General features: G+C 34.9%; 1 protein-coding gene across 1 annotated transcript in view; it reads right to left on the bottom strand.

Moving 5' to 3' along the window:
- Nucleotides 1–2658: 2658 nt before the first annotated feature.
- LOC140163683 (centrosomal protein of 112 kDa-like) overlaps nt 2659–27266 on the bottom strand; it is a 105872-nt gene continuing 81264 nt past the window's right edge. The window contains 2 exon segments of the mRNA XM_072186998.1: nt 2659–3830; nt 4868–4933. Of these exon segments, the coding sequence (XP_072043099.1) occupies nt 3693–3830; nt 4868–4933 (204 nt within the window). The 3' untranslated portion in view covers nt 2659–3692.

Genomic DNA, 27266 nt, shown 5'->3' with positions numbered 1-27266 from the left:
CAGTAACAAAGAAAGCGTGAGCGAGTTGATCTAGCAACGGTCATATTCTAACATGCACTACACTAGTGAATTATGACTTTACTGACAATAAAAGGTAAAGAATATGACCTTTTCTATTGGCCATAAATAAATCAAAATTGATTTTTATTTGTACAAATGACTCATTTAGATTGATCACATCACATAATGTCACATATTGTAATGGAATGAAGCAAAACAAGTCATATACTCACCAAAAATCTATATTTATGTTGTGAACTGTTTTTATTGACCTTGTTTTTCTGGAAACATTACATAAAAGACCCCCATTACAAATGATTTATTCCTATAATGTCTCTATATTGGCAAGCAGCATGTGACAAATCACCTCCCATATTACGCACACAAGAAATTACCAACAGATATTGATGGCTTAATTGGGTCATATCCCAGCCCATTTCCGCTGCTAAATGACCCATTAGGCTTACTTGCATTTTGCACATCTTTATTGCAAGCAGAGTGACACAATATTTTGCAGCCCAATGGTGCGGCAAGCACCCAACCAAGGTGGTGGCAGATAGAACTCAAGTAGTCCAATATCCAGTAAAATAGAGGGTCACCCAAGATCATTAAAGCCCCTTTTTCCTCACGAGTGTGCATGCGACAAAGTGCATTTGGGCAATATGCATTGGAGATAAACAAGCCTGGAACTCACAGACGCACAGAATTGACATGAACTTTGCACTTTATAAAAAATGCTTTATACTTGTGTGTTTTGCATAGTTTTGCATAAGCCTAGGCCTACTCCCTATTCCAGAAAAATACAGCACTAAATTGTTTGGATTAAAACAATATTATCCTGTTTTGCCAAATGAAACATAGCTAAATCCTAATCCGTTATTTAGTTCTAACTGGCAATGAAAGATTAATATTTGTTTTAAGGCCATTTTTCTTATTCTGTGACAATCAAGCCCAAAGACTTGTAAAGAGACTAATTTTGAGTTATGCATTCTAATTATTAAATAACACATTACTTATCTTTTTATAACCAATTATCAAAAATAACATATATTAAAACTATGAGCCAACTCTTAGCCTATACACAAGATTTTGGCCCATTTTCCCTCAAATTGCAAAAATATTTAAATTTGACTTTCATTGCCAGTTAGATCTATACTGAAGGATTATGATTTAGCTGTGTTTCATTTGGCAAAACAAGATTGCTTAATTCCAAAATATTATTGTTGTATTTTCCTGGAATCAGGAGTAGAACAAATTAAATTTGGTTGAGCCATGTTAGACATGCCAATGTTATTTTCACATTAATGAAAAGTAAAATTCCAAAAAAGTCAGCTCATTCACAAGACAGTCAATGGAGGTGATTGGATCGTTCATCTGTCTTTACATTACCCACAATGCATTCTGTTGCATGTGCTTCCATAATTCGCCAGCAAAGTGGTTACATAAATCCTTGGTAACTGGATCACCCACCTTTTGGAACATACCATAGACTTTGTGTTGTGATCATTTCGATCGTGGTGCAGAACTCAAAAGCGTGATCCAGTTGACATAGTGATAATCGGATTACACGTAATACTTCGCTGGCGAATAAGAACAAGGTTTATTTGGGTATTTATTAATTCTAGCCAAGAAATCACAAATAGGGTGATTTTGGGTGGATAAGCAATTGATTTACTGTACTTCCTTATATGTGACATGATCAAGGGGAATGAGTCACATGTCGAACCTGGTCGAAAATGAGTTTTACACATGTTTCTAATGAGGACATTTAGAGCTTTCTGAAACTGAAAACCCCATGATGATACGACTTTTCTTTGTGAATTTACATCAATTTATAAATCACTGAAAACAATATAAAACAAAAGAATTTTAACACTTTCTTTGCTAATATCTCAAAATCAATATTAGCGACATCCAACTCATTTCCTTGATCGTGTCACATATTTGCAAAAGTAGCAATATTTTAGCAAAGCGTTGTGACTCTTTCTGAGGCGTGGCTGTCCTTTCCAAAGTGCCCCATTTGTATGTGTGTGCAAGGCTCTTATAGACATTGCCAATTACAAGCAGGGCCATATAGGTGATTATTCCACACCATTACCGATACTATCAGAGCCAGTTAATCCTATTTCTTACATAAAAATATTTGTAATTGTCAGAATTAATTAATTATTGATTGATGAAAACCAAGGTGATGTTGGTACATTAGGCACCACAGATCCTAATGTGTGCCATTTACAGATATAGGAAATGTGGCTATAAATTTTAAGGATGCAGGAGTTCAAATGAAAATCTTACTGACTTTGTAACTTAATATAAACAGCCAAGTATGTAAAAGTGTGTATCATTGGAGGAGATGATGAAAATAACTCAACTCAGTATGTCACAATATTTTGGGAGAAATTGCTCACCTTTGAGAACAAATAAATAAATAATAAAAAATATAAGTGGTGAACAACTGTCCATACACATTTGCTGATACACTTTTCTATTATTACTCTGTCCAAAAATACAATAAGGTTTGTTCAGTGCAAATTATAACCATTATATGGCCCATTTTTCGGAAAACCATATACTTTTTTTTTGAAGTGAAATTTAGGCCAAAAAAATTGTTTGTTTGGCGTATTAAACCTGACCTAACCTAACCTACTGTCAGAAAAGAAAAAAAAAACAGTAATTTAAATTTGATATATTATGGTTAATAATAGCTAATTGGTCTATAAAAATCTTGCGATGCTGATTAGTATTATGCTGACAAACATTGTGTACATGTTTAAAACAGGACTTTGACCAAATGTAAGGGTACAATATAATTATTTTTGTGAGATCTCAAAATGCCCCCAATCAATCTGAAATTTTAAAAAATCCCATAGGAAAATTGCCGAAAAACGGCTTGTGCCGCCCCCATCAGATCCGGTGCCCCCAATCATGGTCAGTGCCCCCCCAATATGATGACCCACGCTACGCCACTGGTTGAAATTCATACACCCAGCCCTATTGGAAGACATGAATGACCTTAATCTTCCTCACAGAGAGTGTGAATTTCAAATGGGGTTACCTGAATGGGTGATTCCACTTGAAATCTACACTCCCTGTGGGGAAGATTAAGGCCATGTCTTCCATAGAGGTTTCAGCTGGAATAGCCCAATGTAAGCTGATGAAGGCTGCATAATGCTGGATGGGTAGTATGGTGTCACAGGCTTGCTACAGGAATCTGATACTGGCTGTGAAGGCACATCCCCATGTAAGCTAATGAGGGTTCTGCACTTTGAAAGTTTCAACATTGCAGTAAACTGAATGGGTGATATGCTCGGCAATTTGCACTGCACTATAATACAACATTGCATCTTTTTCAGCTTCTGCTCGCCTCTTATCATCATAAGGTATACCAGAGAATGTTTCCATGTCATTCACACCACTCTTTAGGCAAGGTACCTGTCCATGAGCTGTCACATGCAAAATAGTGTAGCACTAAATTCACCCTGGGTCCCTGCTCTCTTCTTGTCATAAGGTATATCCGGCTCCATTCCCTTGTCACACACCATTCTCCTACCTCAAAGTTCAAGTCTGTAGGCGTGCTATCACATGAAGATTGGTGTAGAACTAAATCCACCATGATTGCTTCTTGCGACAAGGTGTACCTGGCTCGTCTTTTTCATCTTTTGGCAATGTTCAAGTCTATGATAGGCATGCCGTCACGTGCGGATTGGTGTAGAACTAAATCCACCCGGTAATCTTGTTTTATTAAGGTCCACTTCTTCTTCCAATAAGGCAGCTCGTTTCTGAAGCATATTCACCTGTGTTTTCAGTGATGTGATTGTGTTTTCAAGCTCCTGTAATAAGAAAAACAAAAGCACATTGATATAACAAACAAAATAAAAGCAAACAAACAAATATGAAACAAAAGAATCATTGTGTAATGAGTGTGTTTTAAGTCTTTTACAAAAAATCTGAAGTGATGGCGCAAAGCAGCTGGTAAGTTGTTCCACAACCGGGAGCAACAAAAATGAATGATTTGTCGCAGCACAAGGGGTGAAAGTTTGTTCAGTAAGTCTGGTAGTGTCAGATGAAGAACATAAGCCAGTTTGTGCAGGTTAAGTACAGAGGCAAGTTGCAGGCAAGGTATGATGGAGCAAAGCCATTTTATAGGCACTTGAAAACAATGACCAGGATTTCAGTTGATGAAATCACTCAGACACCCCAAAAGTCAAGTGGCTCAACACAATATTTAAAGAGTTGGCAATTCCAATTACGCAATGAAAATCAAAATATATTCTTTCAAATGTAAAATATTCATGATGTAAAATCTTGAATAAATAATGTAAAAATTAGAGGTAAATTAGAGGTAAATTAGAATGAAAGACAGAGATAAAAAGACTAAATCACGTTTGACATCAGGGCAAAGGCATGCCGTGATTGGTTGCGGCAGAATGGCAGAAATCTAGTTGTCAGAATTTCAGACGCAAACTAGTCTTTTTATCTCTGTCTTTCATTATAAGGTGATTTCAAATGACTCCATCCTAAAGTACTTTTAGCATACAGTACTTAAAAATTAATGTTCTCTTATGTTTTATTTATTGAAACCTGTTAGGCATATACCGTAAAACCCCGTCTACAAGCATATAGTGTGCTTCTGATGAAAGCTACATTAATCCAGTCGCCATTATGGGGTTTGAGCAAACAAATTACGGAGCATATACAAACAAGTATTATTTTAAGACCGATCAATTGTATTGGTATATTAACGCTTGCTTCGAATTAATTAAGCTTTTATAAAAACACTATATATGCTTGTAGATGGGGTTTTACGGTAGCTCAGGTTTAAAACATATGACTTTGGCGTGAGTAGATGGGATCATGTGCTATTTACCTGCTGTACTGTGGCAGGCATCAGGCCCCTCATCTTGTCTGTGTATTCCTGTTTGAGACGAGTCATCTGAAAGAAAGAAGAAAAAAAAGCATAGATGAGGCAAAATGTTATTGACATGTGATGTGAAAAATTGTTTGCCAAAGGTTGTTGTTGTCTTTTCTTGAGAAGGGCACTCACATATTAATATAGAATGAAAGTACATTGGTCAAGAAACTCCCAGTGCGTACCTTTCTGGCAGCTTTTTAAAGGGATAATACAGACATTTAGTTTTGACACCTAAAATGTAAAACCAACATTGATATTAAAAAATCTGAAAGTTGTGATTTAAAAACCTGACACTGAATTGGACTCAAATTTTATTTTCATATATATATTACTAGAAATACTATGTAAATTATAGCATCCTTGAATAACTGGCATGTGTGCGTCCTGTTGCGAGTTTAGCAAGGGTCTGCCTTTATACAGTTTTCTCTTTGAATTGAACTTGTGAAAGTTTTGGTGTGAAAAGCACCAAGGTTTGATTTCCATTTAAGGATGTCAAAATTGAAATCCATTTTGCTGGCAAAATGACAGCATATCTCTTGAAACCACCAATTGAAGCCTACTCTAGTTCAACCAAAACTGACCAAAAGTAATTTCCCCCTGTATGGCCCAATTCAATCTGACCCTGATCCAGCCATCAAAATAATGAAAAGCAGCACAAAGTAAAAACACTGCAAAATGTAACGAAATAAAATATGACATGGGCAGTTCACCAAAGTCAAGCTTAACCTAGAACTGATGTCACACTACTCCTACCCTACATATAGTGTAATAGAAAGTTTGCCCCTTCACAGCTGAAAGCATTATCGGGCTATTCCAGTTAAAATGCATACACCCCCTATGAAAGACATGACCTTAATCTCCTACAAGGGGGGGGGGGTGTAGATTTCAAATGCAGTCACCCATTCAGGTAACCCCATTTGATATTCACACTCCCTGTGTGGAAGATTAATGTCATGTCTTCCATAAAGGGTGTATGGATTTCAATTGGAATAGCCCATTGGTTGTCATGCAATAGCTAGCCAGCTTAACAATTTAGCTCCAAATTAATTCAGTAAGACCCATTTACAATAAAAACATTTCTTTTTCCATTTTCTAACAAATATCATGCCAAATTTAGAGCAGCAACTATTGGCAATTATACCTGCTATTGGATTTCATGTTTAAATCAGTTCAAATTATTAAAATAAGCAATAAAATGTCTGATTTGCTCCTGGTGCTCATGCAAGTTTCAATTAAAAATACAGGAAACAAATTAAAGTTTTTATAAAAGAGATTTTGAACGACACAGAAACCGAAAAGCAAACGGCTGTAGTATTTTGTGCCGATATTCACGCTTTAACAGTAACAGTAAGTGACAAATCCCTAGTCAGCCTAATACAGTTAATCAGTACAATTTGCGCATCGTGATCAAAGTGAATGAGGAACAAATAACCACACCATGCTGTGCATACTCAAAACACCATAATCTGAATAAACTCAAAGCAAATCGTCAATTCACCCGATAGAAAAGGGGCGGGAAATTACGCACTTCAAATAAAACAAAAATAGCAAACAAAAGACCAATTAAGCATCAAGAAAAGAAAAGCCCCTCCAGTGCATCTATCTTCCCCATATTGCCAATGATATTATTGTTTATAAATAAAACATACGCATATCGCGCCAAACGAGGAATAAATCAAATTGTGGCGGGGCTGGGTGAGTTGAAATGATGCTGAAAGGAAGACATGGAGTTAATTTGCCCAGTCGGTCGGCCGGTCGGCAAGTGCCTTTGATGTTGGGTGATGATGATGCCTTGCCAGCTCTATCACCCTGGAGCTGTGTGAACTCTGTGTGTCACCACGGAAACCACGTGGGTGTATATATACGTTGATGATGGTGGTATTGATGATGAGGAGGCTGATGCAGAAGTATGTCGCTAAACCCCAAGCTTGATCACAAACGAGTGATCCCAGTTGAGAACTTTAATTGTGATGCGATAAGCAAAAAGCGGGCTCTTTGAAAGGCGGTTAGCTTTAAATCTAGCTCTCTCTTCAACTATATTTTCAATTTTTATAGATTGAAAGTTTTTATTTTGTCTTTGCTACTCTTATTATTTATAATGCTGCATTCTAGTCACAAATAAAACTGAGAGATTAAAGATATATTGACAGATTAAGTGAAATTCAATTATAAATAAATGAATAAATAAATAAGTTGCTATAGAGTGTTCAAAGAAAAAGGTTAGCGCAAAAAGCAAAAAAAAAAAAAAATATGGAGAAAAATTGTAAAAAAGCTGTCACAAGTTTTGTGTTCTAGATGTGTACATGTATGATAAGTTTGTTGGTTGATAAATGGGACTGAAAAAAAACCCACCTTGTTATACAAGCCCAACCAACGCAGATTCCCTGTTTTGATTTCTTTTTTTGCTGTATAGGTTGTGTCAAAATGATTGTTTTCCTAATGTTATCAATTTTTGTGAATTTTGTTTAATCAAGTTGCTGAAGTTTTTTGGCATTAATTAACTTGGCAATTTTGTTGAAATATATTCAAATTGCTAGGAAAACTAGGTTTAATGAGAATTTTAACTTTATGAGAATTGCACATTCTGTGAAGAAATTGTGTGCTTTTTAAAGATGCCTTCTTTTTACAATTTTATCACAAAACTGTCTTCAGAGAGGTAACGATCCACTCCCTGCAAAACATGCGAGCCTAAGGTGAGCTGTCTCGTGAAATGTCCGAATTCCGGGGGTGCAAGGGGGATTGTCCGGGAAATAGGCTGCAGGGTATCACCCCCTCCAAAAAAGTCAATTTTCCAGGAATTTCTGGAAGACTTACATCTCAGTGTCTTGTTGGCATATCCCCTAGTAATAACAACAATTAACAGATTCAAGATGTGATTTGACTAAAAATGTGTGAAAGCAAGTTTTGTTTTTAATCAAATGAATTATGATTTTAAACATGTTTACAACCCAATATTTTAGTACATAATTTGAACCAATTAAGACAAAATTATGACTGCAAAATACAGAAATAACCATTTTGCTTTGTAGAGTTGGGCGACTAAGTCGCCAATAGTTGTTAGTCACGACTATTACTGGTAGTAGGTATGTCACAGTGGCTGCACAATAATTCTGCTACACTGTGCATGCAAGCATAACAGTGAATTGAAAAGGGCGCGCTTCAAATTTGGCCAATTTTAGAAAACATCCATGTCGATAAATGAATTTCTTCATATGCTTCATTATCCAAATTGTTTAAATTTTTAATATATGATGTGTGAAGCCTTTCCGAGGCTAACATCGGGTCCTCCAAAATTAAAAATTGTTTTGTTTAAGAGCTACTGCCTGTTTTTATGGATTTTTGAAGATCGCTCATAAATCAGTAAATATAGGCCTATTGAAGTAAAGGAACTACCACCATTTAGCTGAAATACTAATCTTTCTTAGCATGTAAATTAATTCCGTCGACAACAAATGAAACACTTCCCTAAAACCAGTTGAAGCAAAACATTAATCAATGTTTTTTTAGGGAGTAATTTTCCAAACCGCAATAGCTCTAAGCCATTGTGTGTGTCCAAGGCCATACTATTTTTGTATACGCGGTACAGTAAAATTGCTGTTCACTTTACCGATTGTCCTTCCATGTTAATCCAGATGACAAAATGTTAATTTAAAGTCTCATTGCAACTGAATTTTACTTTTTACTTTTCGGACTTGGCTTTGAGTAATGGTGACACATACCATGTTTACAGTAAAAATGAAAATTATATTCTAGACACCGTCAAAATGTCAAACTTTTATTTTTTTTTTGTATTGTTTTTAAATAATTAACTGCAGTTCATTTATTCAACCTCATAACAGGATCATACTTAAAAAATTTATGATGAATGAACAGACGTTCATTAAATATTGAAAAAAACCTAAAATTACTCATGCCTAATTTGCATAATAATAGCATAAATACATAATTAGCTGTAATTACCTAATTTGCATAATTAATTACTTTTTGTGTATTTTTTGTTATCAATTGAAAGAACGTTGTATACATATGTGTGCAAAAAACCCGCACCTTTATATCATGTACGGTTTTCTATTGGCATCAATTTTGCATATTAATTAGCTGAACTTAGTCATTTTTTGAGATTTAATTTGTCTGCAGATTGGCGAAATTGCTAAAATAGTATATTTGGTTAATTTATTATGATTATTCAATGATAGATTTTAAATTTTGTTTTCTGTAACGAAGTCAGGAAAGATAGGAATTTAACATGTGATATTTAAATTAACGCTGCTTTTTCAAGCAAGCGTCCAAATATACCTTCAAAATCTCGAAATGTGCCAATTTTGTCATTACAGCCATTTGTGGCAGGATTTCATTCCATCTACGAGCATCTTTAAATTGACGCTACATCACAATGCATTGACCGATTTCAATTCTGTTTTTTGATTTTTGATGCTTTAATAAAGCTCAATAATGTAGGAACATTAAATAACGTGTTTCTGCTGCGATTATTTTTGAGGTGATATGCCTACTGGTAGTCGCGACTACAACTATTGAAAACCAAAAGTCGTCAAACGCAACTATATTTAAATATTACAAAATCATGTTAAAAGCGCCAGATATCTGCACCAAAACCAACCAAATATTTGCATATAACTGTGATAAAAATTCCCTTTAAAAGGAAAGCCAGCCTCAATGTAGAAGAGGTCTTGTAATTAGTTTTGGTCAATGTGAAAGGCATTTTTAGGATCACGCTTACATCTACATGACAGTCCACCAAACCATCAACGATGAGAACATGCACACTGAAACAGCAGAAAACATTAATTCCTAATCTCATGTCAACTCTTTTAATTCATTACATGTACTCCAAATTGTTCTGGTCTGTTTGTTTTTTGTTGTTGTTGTTGTTGTTGTCGTTGGTTTTTGTCTTTTCAGCTTTTTACCCACGATATCTCAATTTCCAATTTTGTAATACCAGAACTTACGAACTCAATATCTTCGCTTAGGAATGTCCGATTTCACTGCTTTCGATATATACACTGCCGGTTTGAGTTAACTTACATGTACATTTTATTTTAAAATAACTTAATTAATTAGCAATGTATAGTTTAAGCCTACTATATTATAATAGATAGTGGCCAGCACATTTATAAAGGACTGGTTACTCACTACAATCTTCACTCTTAAACTGTGTTTTTTCTGAATGTGCTGATCATGTTGATTGCTAGTCGGAAACTCCTGCGAAGTTATGGACATAGCATCTTACATACTCCATTCTATAACAGTCTGCCTAGTGCCTTGTGTGTTTTCTCTTCAATCATTTTGTTGAATGTAATTTTATGAATCAAATAGTTATGTGTCATTTTATTTATAATAAAGAAGTTATTAAATTAATAAAGTAAGACAATTTATTTATCTATAAGTGCATGTCAAATGGGGTACATTGTTCAATACTATATGCATAAATTATGCCCATATTATAGCTAGGCCCTAAAAACTTTATTTTGCATCGGATTTTTCCGTTGAAAAGACAAAACTGATGTTTATGATAGCAACCATTTCATCAATAACATTTTGAGTCATTTTTATCCATAAAACGACACAGGATATGATAGATAACTACTTTCACATCAATATGGTCCATATGATCACAGATTGTTGAGAATCTGTGATATGATCCGGGATATGATGAAGATTTTGATTCTATAGATCTGTTATCAACATGATATCACGCTGTTCAGTGGTCAAGGAGTAAGGACCCCCGGTCAAGGACACTGATATGACATCATAGGTGATGTCAGATTTTCTTCTGCTGACCATATGATGCTATATATATTAACTATTATTGTTACATTTAGGCCTTTAAACTTTTAAAGTCATAATTAATTAGTTCAAACATAACTTTGGTAATACTCACTCGTTTTTTTTTTTTGAAACGGCAAAACATACTTACTTTTCCTAACAAATCGAATTAAAATATTTAAAAAAAAATTTAACCACAAAAAGTAAAAAAAAAAAATCATTCCAATACCACTAAAATATAATCTCTTGAGTAAACTGACCCCAAACCTGAACAGGTACCAGCCCCGAATGGGCTGGCGAAAATGTGATAAAAACGGTAGTCATTGTCTTACCAATAGTAACACTATACAAACAAGTAATCATAAAGTCCATAAATCATCTTTAAATTGGTCTTGATGACTTGTTATTGTAAATTTGCACCAAACTTTCACCGATTTTTTGGTCCAATTCTGACCACAGATAGTCGCGACTATAGTCATAGTCATGGCTATTTGCTGCTGACTAGTCGACAAGGAAAAAAAAGTGATAGTCGCTCAACTCTATTGCTTTGAACAGTGGAAGCATTCATGTTTAATAAACCTTGCAAGCAGTGAACAAATTATTTTGCGCGGTGAGTGAAATTAGCCGTATCACTATCCTACACTCAAAGTACAAAATGTTACAGTAAATTCCAATAAAATCAACAGATCGAGTAGTATTTTAAGTACCATTTCAATTGGTATAATTTGCATTCCAAATGAAATGAAATGAACAATCATTTTGATATAACCTGTACATGGAATTGAAATGTTGTAAGATTTTTTGTGCCTACTGCCTAGGGTTAAGTTCCTTTCTGTTTAAGGGTGGTCTTAACCCTGGAATTATGGAAACTTTTGGGCCTCATAACTGCTAAATTGTTTTTAAAATAATTTTTTTTTATCCAAATTTTTTCGGTAAAAGTAACAAAAAAAATTCTTGAGTAAATCAAGGACCTGTTTTTGTAAATAATTAACTTCACCAAAAATATGTGTAATTTGGGAGAAAATCAGGCTTTTTTAATGATTTTTTTAGCAAAGTTTAGCATTTTTCAACCATTTTTGGTGAAAATTTTTGAAAGTTGGTCAAAATTAAAAAAAAAAGAAGTCCTAGATATTTATATATATCTAATTTTTGAAAATTAACCAAAACTTTTTTTTTTTACTTGTTTTTTTTGTTTGTTTTTTAATTTTTTTTTCTCCAAAACTGAGCATTTCTGCCCAAATTTGACCGTATGCACAGATGGATTCATCAAGTCTTTGCCATTCTAAATATATTTTTATATACTTTAGACCAAGAATTTAGCAGTTATGAGGCCCAAAAGTTTCCATAATTCCAGGGTTAAAACCAACCCTTCAGCATCATTGCATTACAGTATGACTAAGAAAGACTACTGAACCTTGAACCAATTAGCTGAGCACACTAATAACCTAGCAAGTTGGAGCACTTCACTCTACCTGTAATACCCTGTCAAAACCATCCCAAATCTTCTTCAATCTCCAATTCAACCCCCATCATCATCTTCATCATCACCATTCTCTATCCACTTGTAATAGAAAAAGTTCACATTATTCCTGGCTGGATAAGTTGACAAATTGAGATAGATGTAACAGATTAGTGATAGCATGGTCCCTCCTTTATCTCACAGCAAAAGATAACAACTTTCAATTCCTTTCTGACTTTTTCCCTGTTTCACTCACTTCCCCCTAAACCAAGTTATCTTGTGATGAATATAACATGAGGATTTCAATAGGATTGTACGTCTTAAGGTTCCTAGGGGAGGGAAAGCTTGGAGCTAGTGTAGTGGGCTTTCCCCTGATCGCACTACTGATAGGTGAAGCTTTATATTCTCATCTATGTGGCAGTCAAGTATCGCATGGGAAGGAAATTGCTTGCTTACTTGAGAACAACACAACAAGCTGCAATGTAATTGTACATATGATTTCATTTGGAGGCTTTTTTTTTCACTGCGCGAAGTAGTTATTCATAGGTTTAAAGCTTAATCATGAGAGATGTGTTTACGGCGGACCCTTAGGCTACTGTTTTATACCCTCAAACTTCCTGACTTGGTAGACAATTATGGTTTGTTGAAATCAGTCTACTTGTCTATGCCAAAATGAATCAGGGTTATCAAATTTTTGTCTTAAAAGGGCATTTTGTGGTCCATAGCCTCATCCCCCACTTTTATAAAAAAAGTTGAGATTTTTATACTATTGGAAACCTCTGCCTACATAATGTTTGTGTGCAAAAAATTGTTTAATTTTTTTTAGTACTTCTTTATGATAAAAAGTTACCAATGCAACTTTTCAAGCTGCAAATTGTATTTGATAAAAGCCTTGGATCTTTTTTTCTTCTTTTTGTTTTAAATTAAATTTTTTATTTCCTTTTTTTTATATATATATATTTATTTTTAAGAAAAAAAAAGAAGAAAAAAAGTCTAGGGTCGGGCCTAATTTTAGGGTAGGTCGGGTTACGCCAATCAAACAATTTTTTTAAGGCCTTGTGTTCTGTTAACAGAACAAAATTACAACACAGTGGCCTATGGAGCCTAGATGTAATACACATAATCATGCATAACTCGCAAGTTACGCAAAATCGGTATCAACTGGCATTTTGGAAATAACATTTTCTTGTGAATATCTATGGAAATATAACATAAAAAGTGGATTTTAGAATCATGAAATGATGCTTTAATGTACATATATCATGACTAAATGGTTTGTTAAAAATCTGTGGCAAGAATTGAAGTACACTTGATAAAGATTACAGAGAAGTAATTCATTGATAGAGCACCAGCGCAGTCACCTTCAGAGCCTTATTTCACCCTAATACAGAGGAGCACTCCATTATAATGCCTCTTTGAAGGTGGCTCGGGAAGTATTTCTTGAGCTGCATATCTCCTTGTCTTAGGTAGGCATCAACACATTCTCTGAGGTCTCTGGACTTGGGACCAGACTCTGGTGGTTTGAACCAGTTTTAAGGGATCCTAACCATCCCACTCCCTCAGAGCATATTCCAGTGCTGACATGAACTCCATCAGCCGAAATGATCCAGAGAACCTGCGTAGACACCAGCGAGCTCAGTGCAGCTTAAATTATACTTTGGTCAACAACAACAACAACAACAACAACAACAACAACAACAACAACAACAACAACAACAACAACAACAACAACAATAATAAAAAATAATAAAAATAGTAATAATAAAAAAAAACTACAGCTAAACAATTTCAGTGATGGAACATGCAGGCACATTTTATGCCATATGCACGCATACAACCAGAATGGGTGACTCCAATTGAAATCTATACCCCTCTGTGGGAGATTATGGTCATGTCTTCAATATGGGGTGCATTGGTTGGCATAAAAGCACACTGTCAGAGTGTACAACAACAACAATAAACAAGGCGGTTCTCGAACCACGAGTCTCGCCTGCTTTTGCGACCGCCTGCATTTGCAATTACTTTTGGTAGAGGTAAATGAATTTGGTGGTTATCGGCTAGGCATGATTATCTGGCTGATGGTGACTGTACCCACCAAGAGTCATGCCCATGCAACAGTTTTTACTAATTTGACCTCAGATGACCCCTGGTGACCCTGAAATGACCTTCCAAAAATTTGGCTCTAAATGTTGACTGTACCCACCAGGTTTCATGCCCACCTGACAGTTGTTACTCATTTGACCTCAGATGACCCCTGGTGACCTCGAAATGACCTTCCAAAAATTTGGCTTAAAATGGTGACTGTACCCACCAAGTTTTCTGCCCATACAACTGTTTTTACTAATTTGACCTCAAATGACCCCTGGTGACCTCGAAATGACCTTCCAAGAATTTGGCTTTAAATGTTGACTGTACCCACCAAGTTTCATGCCCATCCGACAGTTTTACTAATTTGACCTCAGGTGACCCTTGGTGACCTTGAAATGACCTTCCAAAAATTTGGCTTTAAATGTTGACTGCACCCACCAAGTTTCATGCCCATACAACAGTTTTTACTAATTTGACCTCAAATGACCTCTGGTGACCTCAAAATGACCTTCCAAAAATTTGGCTTTAAATGTTGACTGTACCCACCAAGTTTCATGCCCATGCGACAGTTTTTACTAATTTGACCTCAGATGACCTCTGGTGACCTCGAAATGACCTTCCAAAAATTTGGCTTTAAATGTTGACTGTACCCACCAAGTTTCATGCCCATCCGACAGTTTTTACTAATTTGACCTCAGATGACCTCTGGTGACCTCGAAATGACCTTCCAAAAATTTGGCTTTAAATGTTGACTGCACCCACCAAGTTTCATGCCCATACAACAGTTTTTACTAATTTGACCTCAAATGACCTCTGGTGACCTCAAAATGACCTTGCAAAAATTTGGCTTTAAATGTTGACTGTACCCACCAAGTTTCATGCCCATGCGACAGTTTTTACTAATTTGACCTCAGATGACCTCTGGTGACCTCGAAATCACTCTCCAAGAATTTGGCTTTAAATGTTGACTGTACCCACCAAGTTTCATGCCCATCCGACAGTTTTACTAATTTGACCTCAGATGACCTCTGGTGACCTCGAAATGACCTTCCAAAAATTTGGCTTTAAATGTTGACTGGACCCACCAAGTTTCATGCCCATACGACAGTTTTTACTAATTTGACCTCAGATGACCCCTAGATGACCTCAGTGACCTTGACCCACTAACCAATACAAACCGGTTCTGTCTCGGGTCAAGATGCACCCACCCACCAAGTTTGAGGAACGTATGCGACTCATAGTCTCCGAGAAAATAGGCGGAAAGCAAACTTTAACCAAAACTTTAACCAAATTTGTCACATACACACACACCCCCACACCCCCACTACACATACGCACGGAAAAGTGATTATATAGTCTCCTGCCTTATCAGGCGAGACAAAAATGGAGTTCATGTCAGCACAACCTGTAAAAGTGTGCTGAGGCTTGTGGATCAACGTCTAGGCGTTGTGCCTCAGCGTAGCGCACTATAATTTAAATCACTGCGCTTTTTTTTTTTACAACAAAAGAAACATTCTGGTAATAATATGACATGCAGGCACACATAGCAACAAGGTCCACAAATGGGCACAAAAAAAATCATCAACCACTGGGATACTAGCTACTGAAGATAGCATAGCAAAGTGCTACATGTACTAGTACTGCATGGACATTTTGAAGAACATATATGATACTAACATGTGATATGTAGTAAGCTATCCCTCTCTGTATTATGTCATTATTCTGTCACAGTGCTATTTACTTTAGCAAAGTGCTATGTAGATTCTCAGCACTGCACAATTGAATTACCGTACACAATGATATTAAAAATATACACAATGCTAGCCTAATATGGAGACAGCAACTATTTGCTTAAAGTAAAATGATGCACTTACACTGTGCTATCTACTGAAGATAACAACCTGTACTAACAACACTATCAGAGTCTATGTATTGAAGTCTACAAACTGCTATGAATACATTGTCTACTGAAGACATCATATCGCTATTTATTAGGACAAACAGTAGCCATGTTTTGTTATGAAACTATGTTGATGATTCTGTAACATTAGGGACAATAACCCTGTAGATTAAAGTTGTTTATGGGTTTGTTTATACACTACAAAACAAGAGACAGCTAGAAATCAGTATCACAAGTTTCCATTTACCGTAATAGGAAAATATAACAGCCATATGAAACACCAGTACCACGTAAATTTTGAACATAAATTACTCTTTAAAATTAAATCTATGTACGTAGCAAGCATTATCTTGAAAATAAACGATCATTTAGCTTTGAGTACATCAGATACAAGTCATTCATATTGTAACAGGATAGATAAATTATGAATTTGCCGTTTTCTCCCCAAAGAGTTTTATCTCATAATCTCCCTATGATTGACAGCTACCTGAAGCGGAGGCAATCTGTTCTTAACCCAGTACTGCACTGACATGCAGTCCAGTCAATTTTTTCCACAAAATTTAAAATTTTTACACAGAATGTTTAACAAAGTCAAAATTTTACATTTATACAACCATTTTCGGAATGTACATGAAAAATACATCAACATGAGTACAAACATGCCTAGTATATAATTGAGTGATTCTTTTGATGAACCTTTAAATTTCAGTGGAAATTTTCCAAATTTGCCCATGTTTGTATGGTTAAACCTATACAGCCATGTGTAAAGTATTAAAATCCACTCATGGTAAGATAGAACAGTAGGGCTATCTGTGCAGCACTAATGAATCCAGATCAATATGGGCTGATCCATGTTAAACTAGACAAGTATAGTATTTCTACAACACTAAATTATGTTGGTTTGTATGGGTCCCGGTATATGGGTCTGACAATGGTGTACATTATGTGTCTGCTTTTTGAGGTGCCTTGTTGGTATTGGCAATCCTGCTGGATACACTAACTTGAGAATTACATGAGATGGGTTGTTTGGCTGCCCCTCTTCTAGAAAAAAAAAGCGCAGTATTTATAGTGCGCTATGCACAGGCACAACACCTAGATGTTGATCCACAAGCCTCAGCACACTTTACAGGTTGTCGCTGACCACTATGGTCCCACATCATTCCATAAACCATTTAACAACAATTCAGGGACTTCGCTGCTATAGTATAAGAGCGTACACCTTAGACATTTCACAAATAACCATCGCAACCAGGATCAGCTTCCCGAGTTTCGTACGGGTTACAACGAGACAATTAGCAGTAAGTTCCTTGTCCAGGGGAATTTCAAGCCAACTCAATTTTTCATGAGATCGCATTTAGGCACCACCAGGGTTCGAACCGCAACCTCTCGCACCATAGTCGAACACCTACATGTAATAGGGGTAGACAAGTCACATTATTGATAGACAACATCAAGGTGTGGACAGAAATGATTAATGATATTGGAACATCTATTGAGAACAGCAGGAAACTGGGAAAAGTGGCAACTGTGAATCGCCAATACCATCACGTTGCCTCAATGGCCTGCCAGCTATGGGATAGAGTGAGAGAGTGAGTTTGGGCTTCACCTAATGATGCTACATTGATATTTTTTATATTATAAAATGTTGCTTTCACCATCCTCTTCTTTAGCCAAATACCTAAGCTTTACTGATGTTAAAATCCCCATATCCTTGGTGCAGATTCTGGTAATCCAGATCAATTTGATTTAAAAAGATTCATGCAGATAGCCCTATAGTAGCTGCAGCAATACCTGAGCTGACTGCTTCCCTGTTTTGTCCCCACAAGACATAAGAGATTTACCCCGCAATTCTCTTTCCAGCTTTTTTTTATCTCATCGATTTTGTAAAAAAATGGTGTTTATTGTTAGCTCATGAAAAAATGATGAATCCACAAGAGGCTAGCAGCTAGCTCTTGAAAACTATGTGTTCAGCCACAGACATTACAATGCAACATTGTACAAATTTAAAGATTTTTCACAAAAATGAGAGAAAACCACCCAAAAACGTGTTTTTTTTGCCCCACAAAAATTCTTGAGTAACATTTTTAAATTAATTTTTATAAACTAGATATAAACATTTGGGTGAAAATCAAACTTTTTTATGATTTTTTTTTTTTACAAAATTGATCATTTTTCAACCATTTTGGTGAAAATTTCTCAAAGTTGGTCAAAATTCAAGCTTGCAAAGTGTTCAGCCAGGACCAAGAATTACTTGAAATATCTTTAGTTCCATTTGATATTTAACTTCCAAAACCATAAAACAATGGCTTAAATTATTAACACCATATTTTACTTTTCCAGAAAGTTTTAAACAGCTCAAGAAGGCCCAAGAAACCATCAAAAGAGCAAACAACCGGAAGCTACCTTTACCATGTGGACTAAAGATTAATGCTTGCACTCATGCTTTCAATCAAATTATTCATCTGGCTTTATCATCCACTTCATACAAAAAGAAAATATCTCATAAATTGATGAGTGGAAATTTAAAATAAATGACAGAAAAAGACTAAAAAAATAGTAGATAACAAAAGGATCGTTTGCCAAACACAGAGGACAAGTCGGTACATGCATTGATTTAATCAATTGAAATCATCAAAATGACATGTATGATCTGATTGTCATTCTGGTAAAATGAATTGAACATAATAGATGCAAAATGTGATTAACTCCTTGTGCTGCCTTGTGGTATTTTAACACCGCTTTTCTTACAGTGCCCCTGATTGGTTAATTACATGCTGTAAGCATCTGACTGAGTAACCAATCAAAACAGAGGTTTTACGTCTCTTAAACAATTTTAAGCTTAATCCCTTTCAGCCCTACTGGCTATTCTTACCATATCACTGATTGGTTCAATACATGATATAGCCCTTTTTGTAACCAATCAAAATTGTTCTTGGCTCCGAATTCAGCAGAAGTGCCAATGGGGTTAATCAATATTGTTATAGGAAAGTTTTGTTATATTTTGGTATTTTATTTATAAAATAATTTTGTTGGTTCTCATCACTGCTGCATCATTTCTGGAGTTGGTGTATTTTTTTCAATTTCTAATATGTGATGCGATCAAGCAAAATCAGTCGGAACTCGGAAATATTGATTTGGAGATATAGATTTGTTTCCTTTTGTTTTGGAAACTCTTTAATTGCTCATATCTTTGGGACTGGTTGTTCAATTTCAATGGTATTTTCTGCAAAATGCAGCTTTGTAACTGCTTTTTACTTACCTATATGAAACTGAAAATTGAATAATTCCGAGTTCCGTCTGATTTTGCTTGATCGCATCACATATATATAGAAAGCATAATTTGTATAACTCATGATTTTAAAGCTCCAATACTTCATTATGATCATAAAAGTTCATTTAGTAACATACATTTTAAAAGTTTTTGTAGTTTTCTACCCCTCAGAAGCTTCAAATAAAAGTACCTCATCGTTTTCCAAGAATATGTCTAAAAAAGGACTGCAACTCCCAGCAATGCCAATTTTGCATTGAAAAAAAAATTCCTGCCCTTCCAGATGAAAGCCAAAAATAATAATTTGATGACGCCTTACACACACATTTCCTTTGATTGGACATCATTTTTATTTAGTGCTCTCCCTAATTATCCATCCCAAAGGTATCTTTTGAATGCAAAATAAAAATATTAGTTGAAAATAAACGCAAGGCAGCCTTTATATATATCACATTTTGAATCTGAACTCAAATTGTTTATAATCGGTTGTTCGCAAAGGTCGCAATCAAAATTCATTTATCTTGCACTCAACCTTCATAATGATGACGACAATCACGTTCACAATAGGTTTCTATAGGCATAGTTGGATTCTTCTTTTGCCAATTAAAATCTTATTTTCATTCATCTTTTATGATTGTAATTCTAGTCTTTGACAGATTGCAGCCTTGAATGGCAGGAATAGAAGAAATTATGAACATAATTTCAGATTATTAGATTTCTTTCACTTCATTATTGTTTTATGATAATCTTTTCATCCTTTCAAATTATCCTTGGCACAATATAGCTTAGACAGGGCCTAAGGCCAAAAAACAAATGTGTTTTCTAATATTTATTGTCAAAATTACACTGTTTTCTGCTGCAAATGATTAAATTGAACAAGTTTTATTGAAAAAAAGGTTAGTCTTTTGGAATTATGGAAACTTTGAGTCCCTCATATGTAATTGATTGCTGGTCTAAAGTATGTAAATTATACATATTTAGAATGGCAAACAAATCCATTTGCGATGTCAAATTTGGTAAAAATGCTCAGTTTTGGAGAAAATCTCAATTTATGAACCAATTTGTTTTGACAACAAAACATCCGATTATTAATATTTTGGAACCCATTTTGCATATTGCCCAACTTTAATCAAGTTATTGAAATTTGAGTGAAAATTGTGCTTTGTTTATAACAAAATTGAGCATTTTTCAAGCATTTTTGGTGATCAAAATGTTTTGGTATCCATTAGCTACTCTTTTATATAACACAAAATTGAATCAAAAGAAAAATCAATATAAAGCTATAAATAAACATAGTAACTTTTGTTCCAAAGTGAGCCAGATATGAGAATACAATTAAATGGGAGAAAAGGAGAAAAATGGCTATAAATAAATAAAAACTAATAAATTTGGGCAACAAAAAACAGGAATCCCTGTTTAAAGAAAAAAAATTACTATCACACACCATGACATACACCTAATATCATGACATTTTGAAGTTAACACTACTGTCTGCCAATTTATCAAGCTGAAATAATAGTGACTGACACAGGAATAATTGTTGGGCAATTAAAGCCCCTTTTTTGTCAATTTGGAGTATGCGTGAACGATCATTGATCATCAGTGACTGTCAAATCGACCCAGCCTCGCTCCCAGCTTTTTTTTTGTTCCGTGCTATCGTATCATAGATCAGTGTTTTTAGGCCAGTCACGATTGCACGTCAGATATGGAAATCGACGTGAACAAATGTCTGTATGGTATTATAATAAATGTCTGATTTGCACCCAAAAATAATGTCTGGTTTTCCTGCCAAGGTTGATCTATTATTTAAATATCAATTGGAGCAGAAATATTTATACTTTTGAAGTATTTTTTTTATAAATCTTGCCATTTTAAAAACAGCATCAAAGAGAAGGCTTTTATTGTATTTTATATGGTAACATAAAATTACTTATTTTTGTTCTTGTCCAGAGGATTTTTATGAATTGATGAGGGAATGGCTAGGGGGAGATCTAGGTGTTTGTTTCCTTCAATGCAAAATTAGCATTGTTAGTAGTTTTCAGTCTAGTGCTTGAGGAAAACAAGGAGGCTTTTTTTGAAAATGTGAGATTCTGAGGAATAAGCTCCCTAGAGTACTACAAAAAAGTGATTCTTGTTCTAATGTTCTCTAATACACAAGTTCATTTATCTGTATAAAATTTCCTAAAACATTCTATAAAGTCTTACATTTTTTTAAAGTCTAAAAGTAACTGTCTGTGCTTTGCCAATTTTTGACTGTTTCCCTTGTTATTAAATTCACAATTCTAAGTTCCCTTACATTGACCTAAACACAAAAGGAATATATTTGTGTGTGATTATTTTTGTGTTAGAAGCTTGGAACGAAAAAAGCTCAAAAATAAATGTAGGGCGAAATTTTATACTTTTACAGTACTCTGTATTCTACAAATGAAAAGACCAAAAAAGAACCTAATGTATTAGATAATAGTATCAAATTTTACATGTTAGTCAATTTTGGAGATCTCTACACATGTAGAAACACTTCAAACTTTAAACAAATATTTGACTGGAGCTTCATATTTTCTAGCAAATTTTGTTGGTTTCTTAATTTTTCGAAAAAACAAACAACAACAACAACAACAGGGAATCAGCCTTACTTTTCATTTTTAAGCTGAAATTACAAATATTGAGTATTTTATATTAATCCATGCGGATCAACGATTATGCCCTTAATTGTTTTAAATTTGTCAATTGCTATGATGTGCTCTTGGTTGGCAAAGTTGGAAAATACTGGAAATATCAAAAAATACCAATACATATAAATTTTATACATTTGGCATTTTTAATGCTTGATTTACTTTAAAATGTCATTAGCTGTTCATTTCATTCATTCATTCATTCATTCATTCATTCATTCATTCATACATTCATTCATTCATTGTTGTGGTGTGGTGCGATGTGGTGGCCGAAAACTTGATTGTTTGCAATGTCATATGCTTCTACTAGCGATGTATTTATTCTCTTGGGACAGGGAAGACATTACAGCTTTCGCTCAACTAGATCAGCAGAAATCCTTGCCCCCGAATATTTGCCATCCCCGTATTTACGCCACTAATCCGCAATATAGTAACTTCCACTGCTGGAGGCCAGGTATCATTGTGTACATGTAATTGTTATGTGATTCATGTGTCACAGCCTGATATATTGCTTTCCCTCATCTCTCTTCTCCCTCAGATTTCTTTCTTCAGTCTCATTGCCTCCCATTTCCTTATCTGTGCTCATGGTTTGTGCTGCTGTCTCTCAGTTTCTTTATTTGTCACTTCTTTCCATTCACTTCGCTCAATTTTGCCAAAAAACTGCTCATTTTACAAGCACACATTAAAAAAAAATCAACAAAATCCAACTCCATCATGACCACAAAAAATTACATTTTGAGTATTATTATGAGCATTTATCATTCTCTAGTTAACTCAGTTTTTTCATGAAGTAGTTGGTGACTTGTTTGTGTTCTTTTCCTCCTCCCTCCCTCTGGATTCCTACACTGTACACATTACAATAATAATTTACATATATTCAAAATTTTGTATTCAGTATCAGTGACTTGTGAAACTTATCAAGTTCTGATTTGGTACTTTTGGAACAAGTATAAGCCTGGTGGGGTATGCGACACAGAGTGCCAAACTTCAGGACCTCAGAACTGTTTTTCTGGCAAAATACAGGCTTTGAGCTGCAATGTCAATTGTCAAAATATTTTTTGGGGCTAGTTAAAATTGGGCCAAATTATAGGCTGTGGAGGTAAGAAGATCAAAATTTTGGAAGTTAAAGAGCTGCAATTTTTGGAAGTTTCACTCAAAGTGAGGCTAAAGAACTGAAGAATTATCCCAAATGTGGGTCTTCAAAATTGCTAGATAGCCCTTAAGGTGGAATCCCCCCGGTTTGGGTGATCTGGATTAAAAAGCTTGTATAGGTAAACTTAGTGAATGAAACTTCCCATAACTAGGTGGCATGTATACCTTGAATGTATACCTTCAAATCCAATACTCAGATTGTTGGTCATATCACCCGTTGCCATGGTAACGGCCGCCATATTGGATTTCGTGAATTTCAAAGGTAGAGGCCTTTGGTACATGATATCTCAAAAAGTATTTTTGCAATAGAAATGAAATTTTGGGAATGTGTTCTTCATAGGCAGGACTCGAATCTGAACTAGAATTATGATAATCATGTGATGTCTTGGGGAGGTCAAAGGTCAAATTCAAAATTTAATAATTATTGTTGTATGCTATTTTGATGTTGCCATAGCAACAACATAGTTCCCAAGCTTGGAATTAAAAACTTTTAGTCTAATTTATAGCACTGCATATCAGCAACACTCAGTTCAAATTTGAAGTCCATACCTCAAATACTTTTTGAGATATTGTGTTCCGTGTGGACATGCGTTTGAGAAAAAAAGTTTTCGAGATATCAGCAATTTAGTGAATTTTAGTCTAGAAACACTGTTTTTAGGATTTTTTATATTTTAGAAACATTGTTTTACTTTAATTTTGATTTGGAAAAGACACACTTGAATTATCACAAATAATAATGAAGATTTGAGGTCAAAATCTTGATTATTTTTGAGATATGAATTTTAAATGGAAAAACGTTAAATATCGCAGCTTGAGAAAACAATAAAATACATAAGAATTAATTTTTAAAAAATTGCCTCACGAAGTTACATTTTTGAATATAACTTTTGAATGGAAGCTCCGATTGTTGCCAAACAAAAAGCAAAAGAAAGGTATTTCTTTCCTTAATTCCAATTTGTAAAGTTCTTTTTTTTTACCACAACCGGGGGGATTCCACCTTAAAGGGGCATTTCATGATCCACAGCCTCATCCCCCACTTTTCCCAAAAAAGTTGAGATTTTTACACCACTGGATACCTCTGGCTACATAATGTTTATGTACCAAATATTTCTTGCAGATTAATTCGTTTAGCAAAAATATCGCCAAATTTGAATTTCGTTCTGGTGCACCAGAACGAAATTACAACACATTGTCTATGGAGCAGTGTAATACACATAATCATGCATAACTCGCAAACGCAAAATCGGAATCAACTGAAATTTTGGAAATAAGCTTTTTTCGTGGATATCTACTGAAAAATGTCATAAAAAGAGGATGCTAGGATCACGAAATACTCCTTTAACCACCACACATTAGAGACAATATCTTACACTTCCCATAATGCATTTCTCCCATTTTCATTTCCTGTACTGAAATCTAGTGCAATATATGGGTCGAAATGTACCTCAATGAACATAACTCATCCAGATCTTGCAAAATATGTTTACTTCTTGACTATCGATCTATGTTTAGCCAACCTATTCTCAAAATGAAAACAAAGGGAACAAAGCAATAGGAGTGTCATTGATAAAATAAGTGATACATCATGTTGCAAAGGATTGTGGGAATGGTAAGATATCTTCTCTGGCCGCACAAATCCCTATATCACCCCACACCCCAATACATGCGAGAATGTGATAACAAATCTTGTAAATGGCCAAAGTGAAAGCAATCATTATGAAGTCAAGATCTATCAGTTTATTCCATACAGATATATATGATGAAAATAAGTCGCACCATTTCCGCCAAAACGCGATCTTCATCCTGCATGCACTCTTCAATAAACACGCAATTAAAAGCCATTATGATCTTTATATTTTACTTGCAAATTATTCATTTATAGTTACATGTGTAATTAATGTTGTTGCACATGCTGATGACAACACTTGCTATCAAATCATGTACAATTCATTTAGTCTTGTTAAATTAATCTAAGCTAATCTTGAATAAGCATTTGTGCATGATTTATTAAGGTTTTACCACATTATGGTCAGCACTGAATCATGATGTTTGTTCATTCATATTCACTTCAACATAACAATAATAGTGTGAATTGAATCATGGCACGTGCTAAGATTTGTCGGTTTTAATGAATATTTGTATGTGGTTACATGCAAGCTTCAATTTATACAATTTATACTTTCATTTGCATGGTTGTATGCATGTTCTTAATGGTAGCTTAGCAGGAGGGGATCACAGCTTGTTCCTATATAGTTCAGTTGGTGATAATACAGTCCACACAAAGTTCTAAAGATGGTTTTTCCAAAACTTACTACTCAGTCCACCAACATGGAAGGGCGAAGGGGGATCTACAATATTGTGTTTTGTTGTGAGAGCTTGTGATTTCAAAACGTAGGCCTACGTATCATATGTCTGTTCATCTATTCAAAATCACTCATGTGATGGGATTATAAATAGATGCATAGGTGTATGATGTTAAGTATGTTTGAAAATCACAGGCTCTCTACTAATATTGTCACACAACTATAAAGATGACTTTCCAAAACTAGTTCCATCCACCAAGATGGGGAGGGGGTGAACAAGCTGGGGGTTAGCTTTTCCAACACTGTGTTCTGTTCAAAAAATTCTGTCAACACAACTAAAGTTAGCCTTCACAAAACTTGCTCCATCCACCAACATGTTCCTCCTTAACTAATGTTTGGTCAATGGTCATTACTTAACTGTCTTTCCCAAACTTGAAAATGCAGGCGATATTTTGATGATGGTAAATATTAAATGTGACTTAATTTCCCAACTTAATGGAGGGATGGGGGAGGCATTTGATATTCAATGAAATGTTGCCACGTTAAGAAATGACTCAACACAGTACAAGAATTAAATTAGGATGTTGTGATCTTAAGCATGTATAACTGTTTGAGCTCCCTGCATGATTGTGTGCAAAATATAACAATATTTTTTTTCAAATATTTCTTGGCATATTAGAAAATTTGCTGACTAAGGCTATTTGTTTTTATTTTAATATCCCCGTTTTTTTTACCTTTAGGGAAAACAGTTGGTGAAAGCCACTAAGTAAAACCTTTACCATATCTAGATATTTTGGTTCAAATTTGAAGAGTAAGTTATGAAATTAGAGACAGATTTGTACAAGAATTGCGACAGAGAATTGCATTGTATGATGAATTTCTGGTCATCACAATATTGCAGTGGTTGTTCATTTCCGATTGGCAATCAGGGTCGGGTAAACACCAAATAAGAATTAAAACAGTAGTCACATCTACCTCTCAATAATATAGCAAAATATTGTATGGACTACATGTATATCTCAATTTCATCTACATTGGAAAAAGCAACACAGCAATACCAGATATTGCGATATTTGAATAAAGGCCTGACAGTTTTTCACCTGCCTAAAGGGCTTATGGACATCCCTGCAGCATGTAAACATGCTGATAAAATATTGCTTATGATTGATGCAATGCAAAAAATACATAATTATGTAATTGGGTTATCTGCTATTAACTTTTAGATGTATCATTATCATTTACATCATGAGTGAGACACCAACATGAAGATCCGTCCAGCTTTCTGATAAAACATTTTGAGAGAAAAGAAAACACCCTCTAGCAAGATGCAGTGAATAATTTATCAAACTAATAATTTAAACAAAATCGTGCTATAATGCCAAATTAAGTTTGTCAATCAATTGATCTGTTCTTGCACATATCATGTTACATACACTGCCCTCCAGTACGCAATGCACGCTGCACGCATCTAAGCAGGTTCATTGTACTTGCATAAGGAGAAAAGAATTAGTCATCGATTTATTCTGCAACAATTCGCCTTTTGTCTAGAAAACATGACAAATGGCTTGCTAAAAATAAGTGAACATTTTGTATTGTGTGAAAGTACTGATTCAACCAAATGTTAGTTGAACTTTTTTTTTACCAATTAGCATTTGCTGTGAGCAGGGCTAGTGTTTTAATTACTACAGGGGTTTGTGGTGTGTATATCAAAACTTTGTCTAATTTCTC

This window comes from Amphiura filiformis, chromosome 11, assembly GCF_039555335.1.
Source record: "Amphiura filiformis chromosome 11, Afil_fr2py, whole genome shotgun sequence".
Classification (NCBI taxonomy): Eukaryota; Metazoa; Echinodermata; class Ophiuroidea; order Amphilepidida; family Amphiuridae; genus Amphiura; species Amphiura filiformis.
The sequence above is the reverse complement of the archived record's forward strand: the minus strand, read 5'-3'. Positions and strand labels throughout refer to the sequence as shown.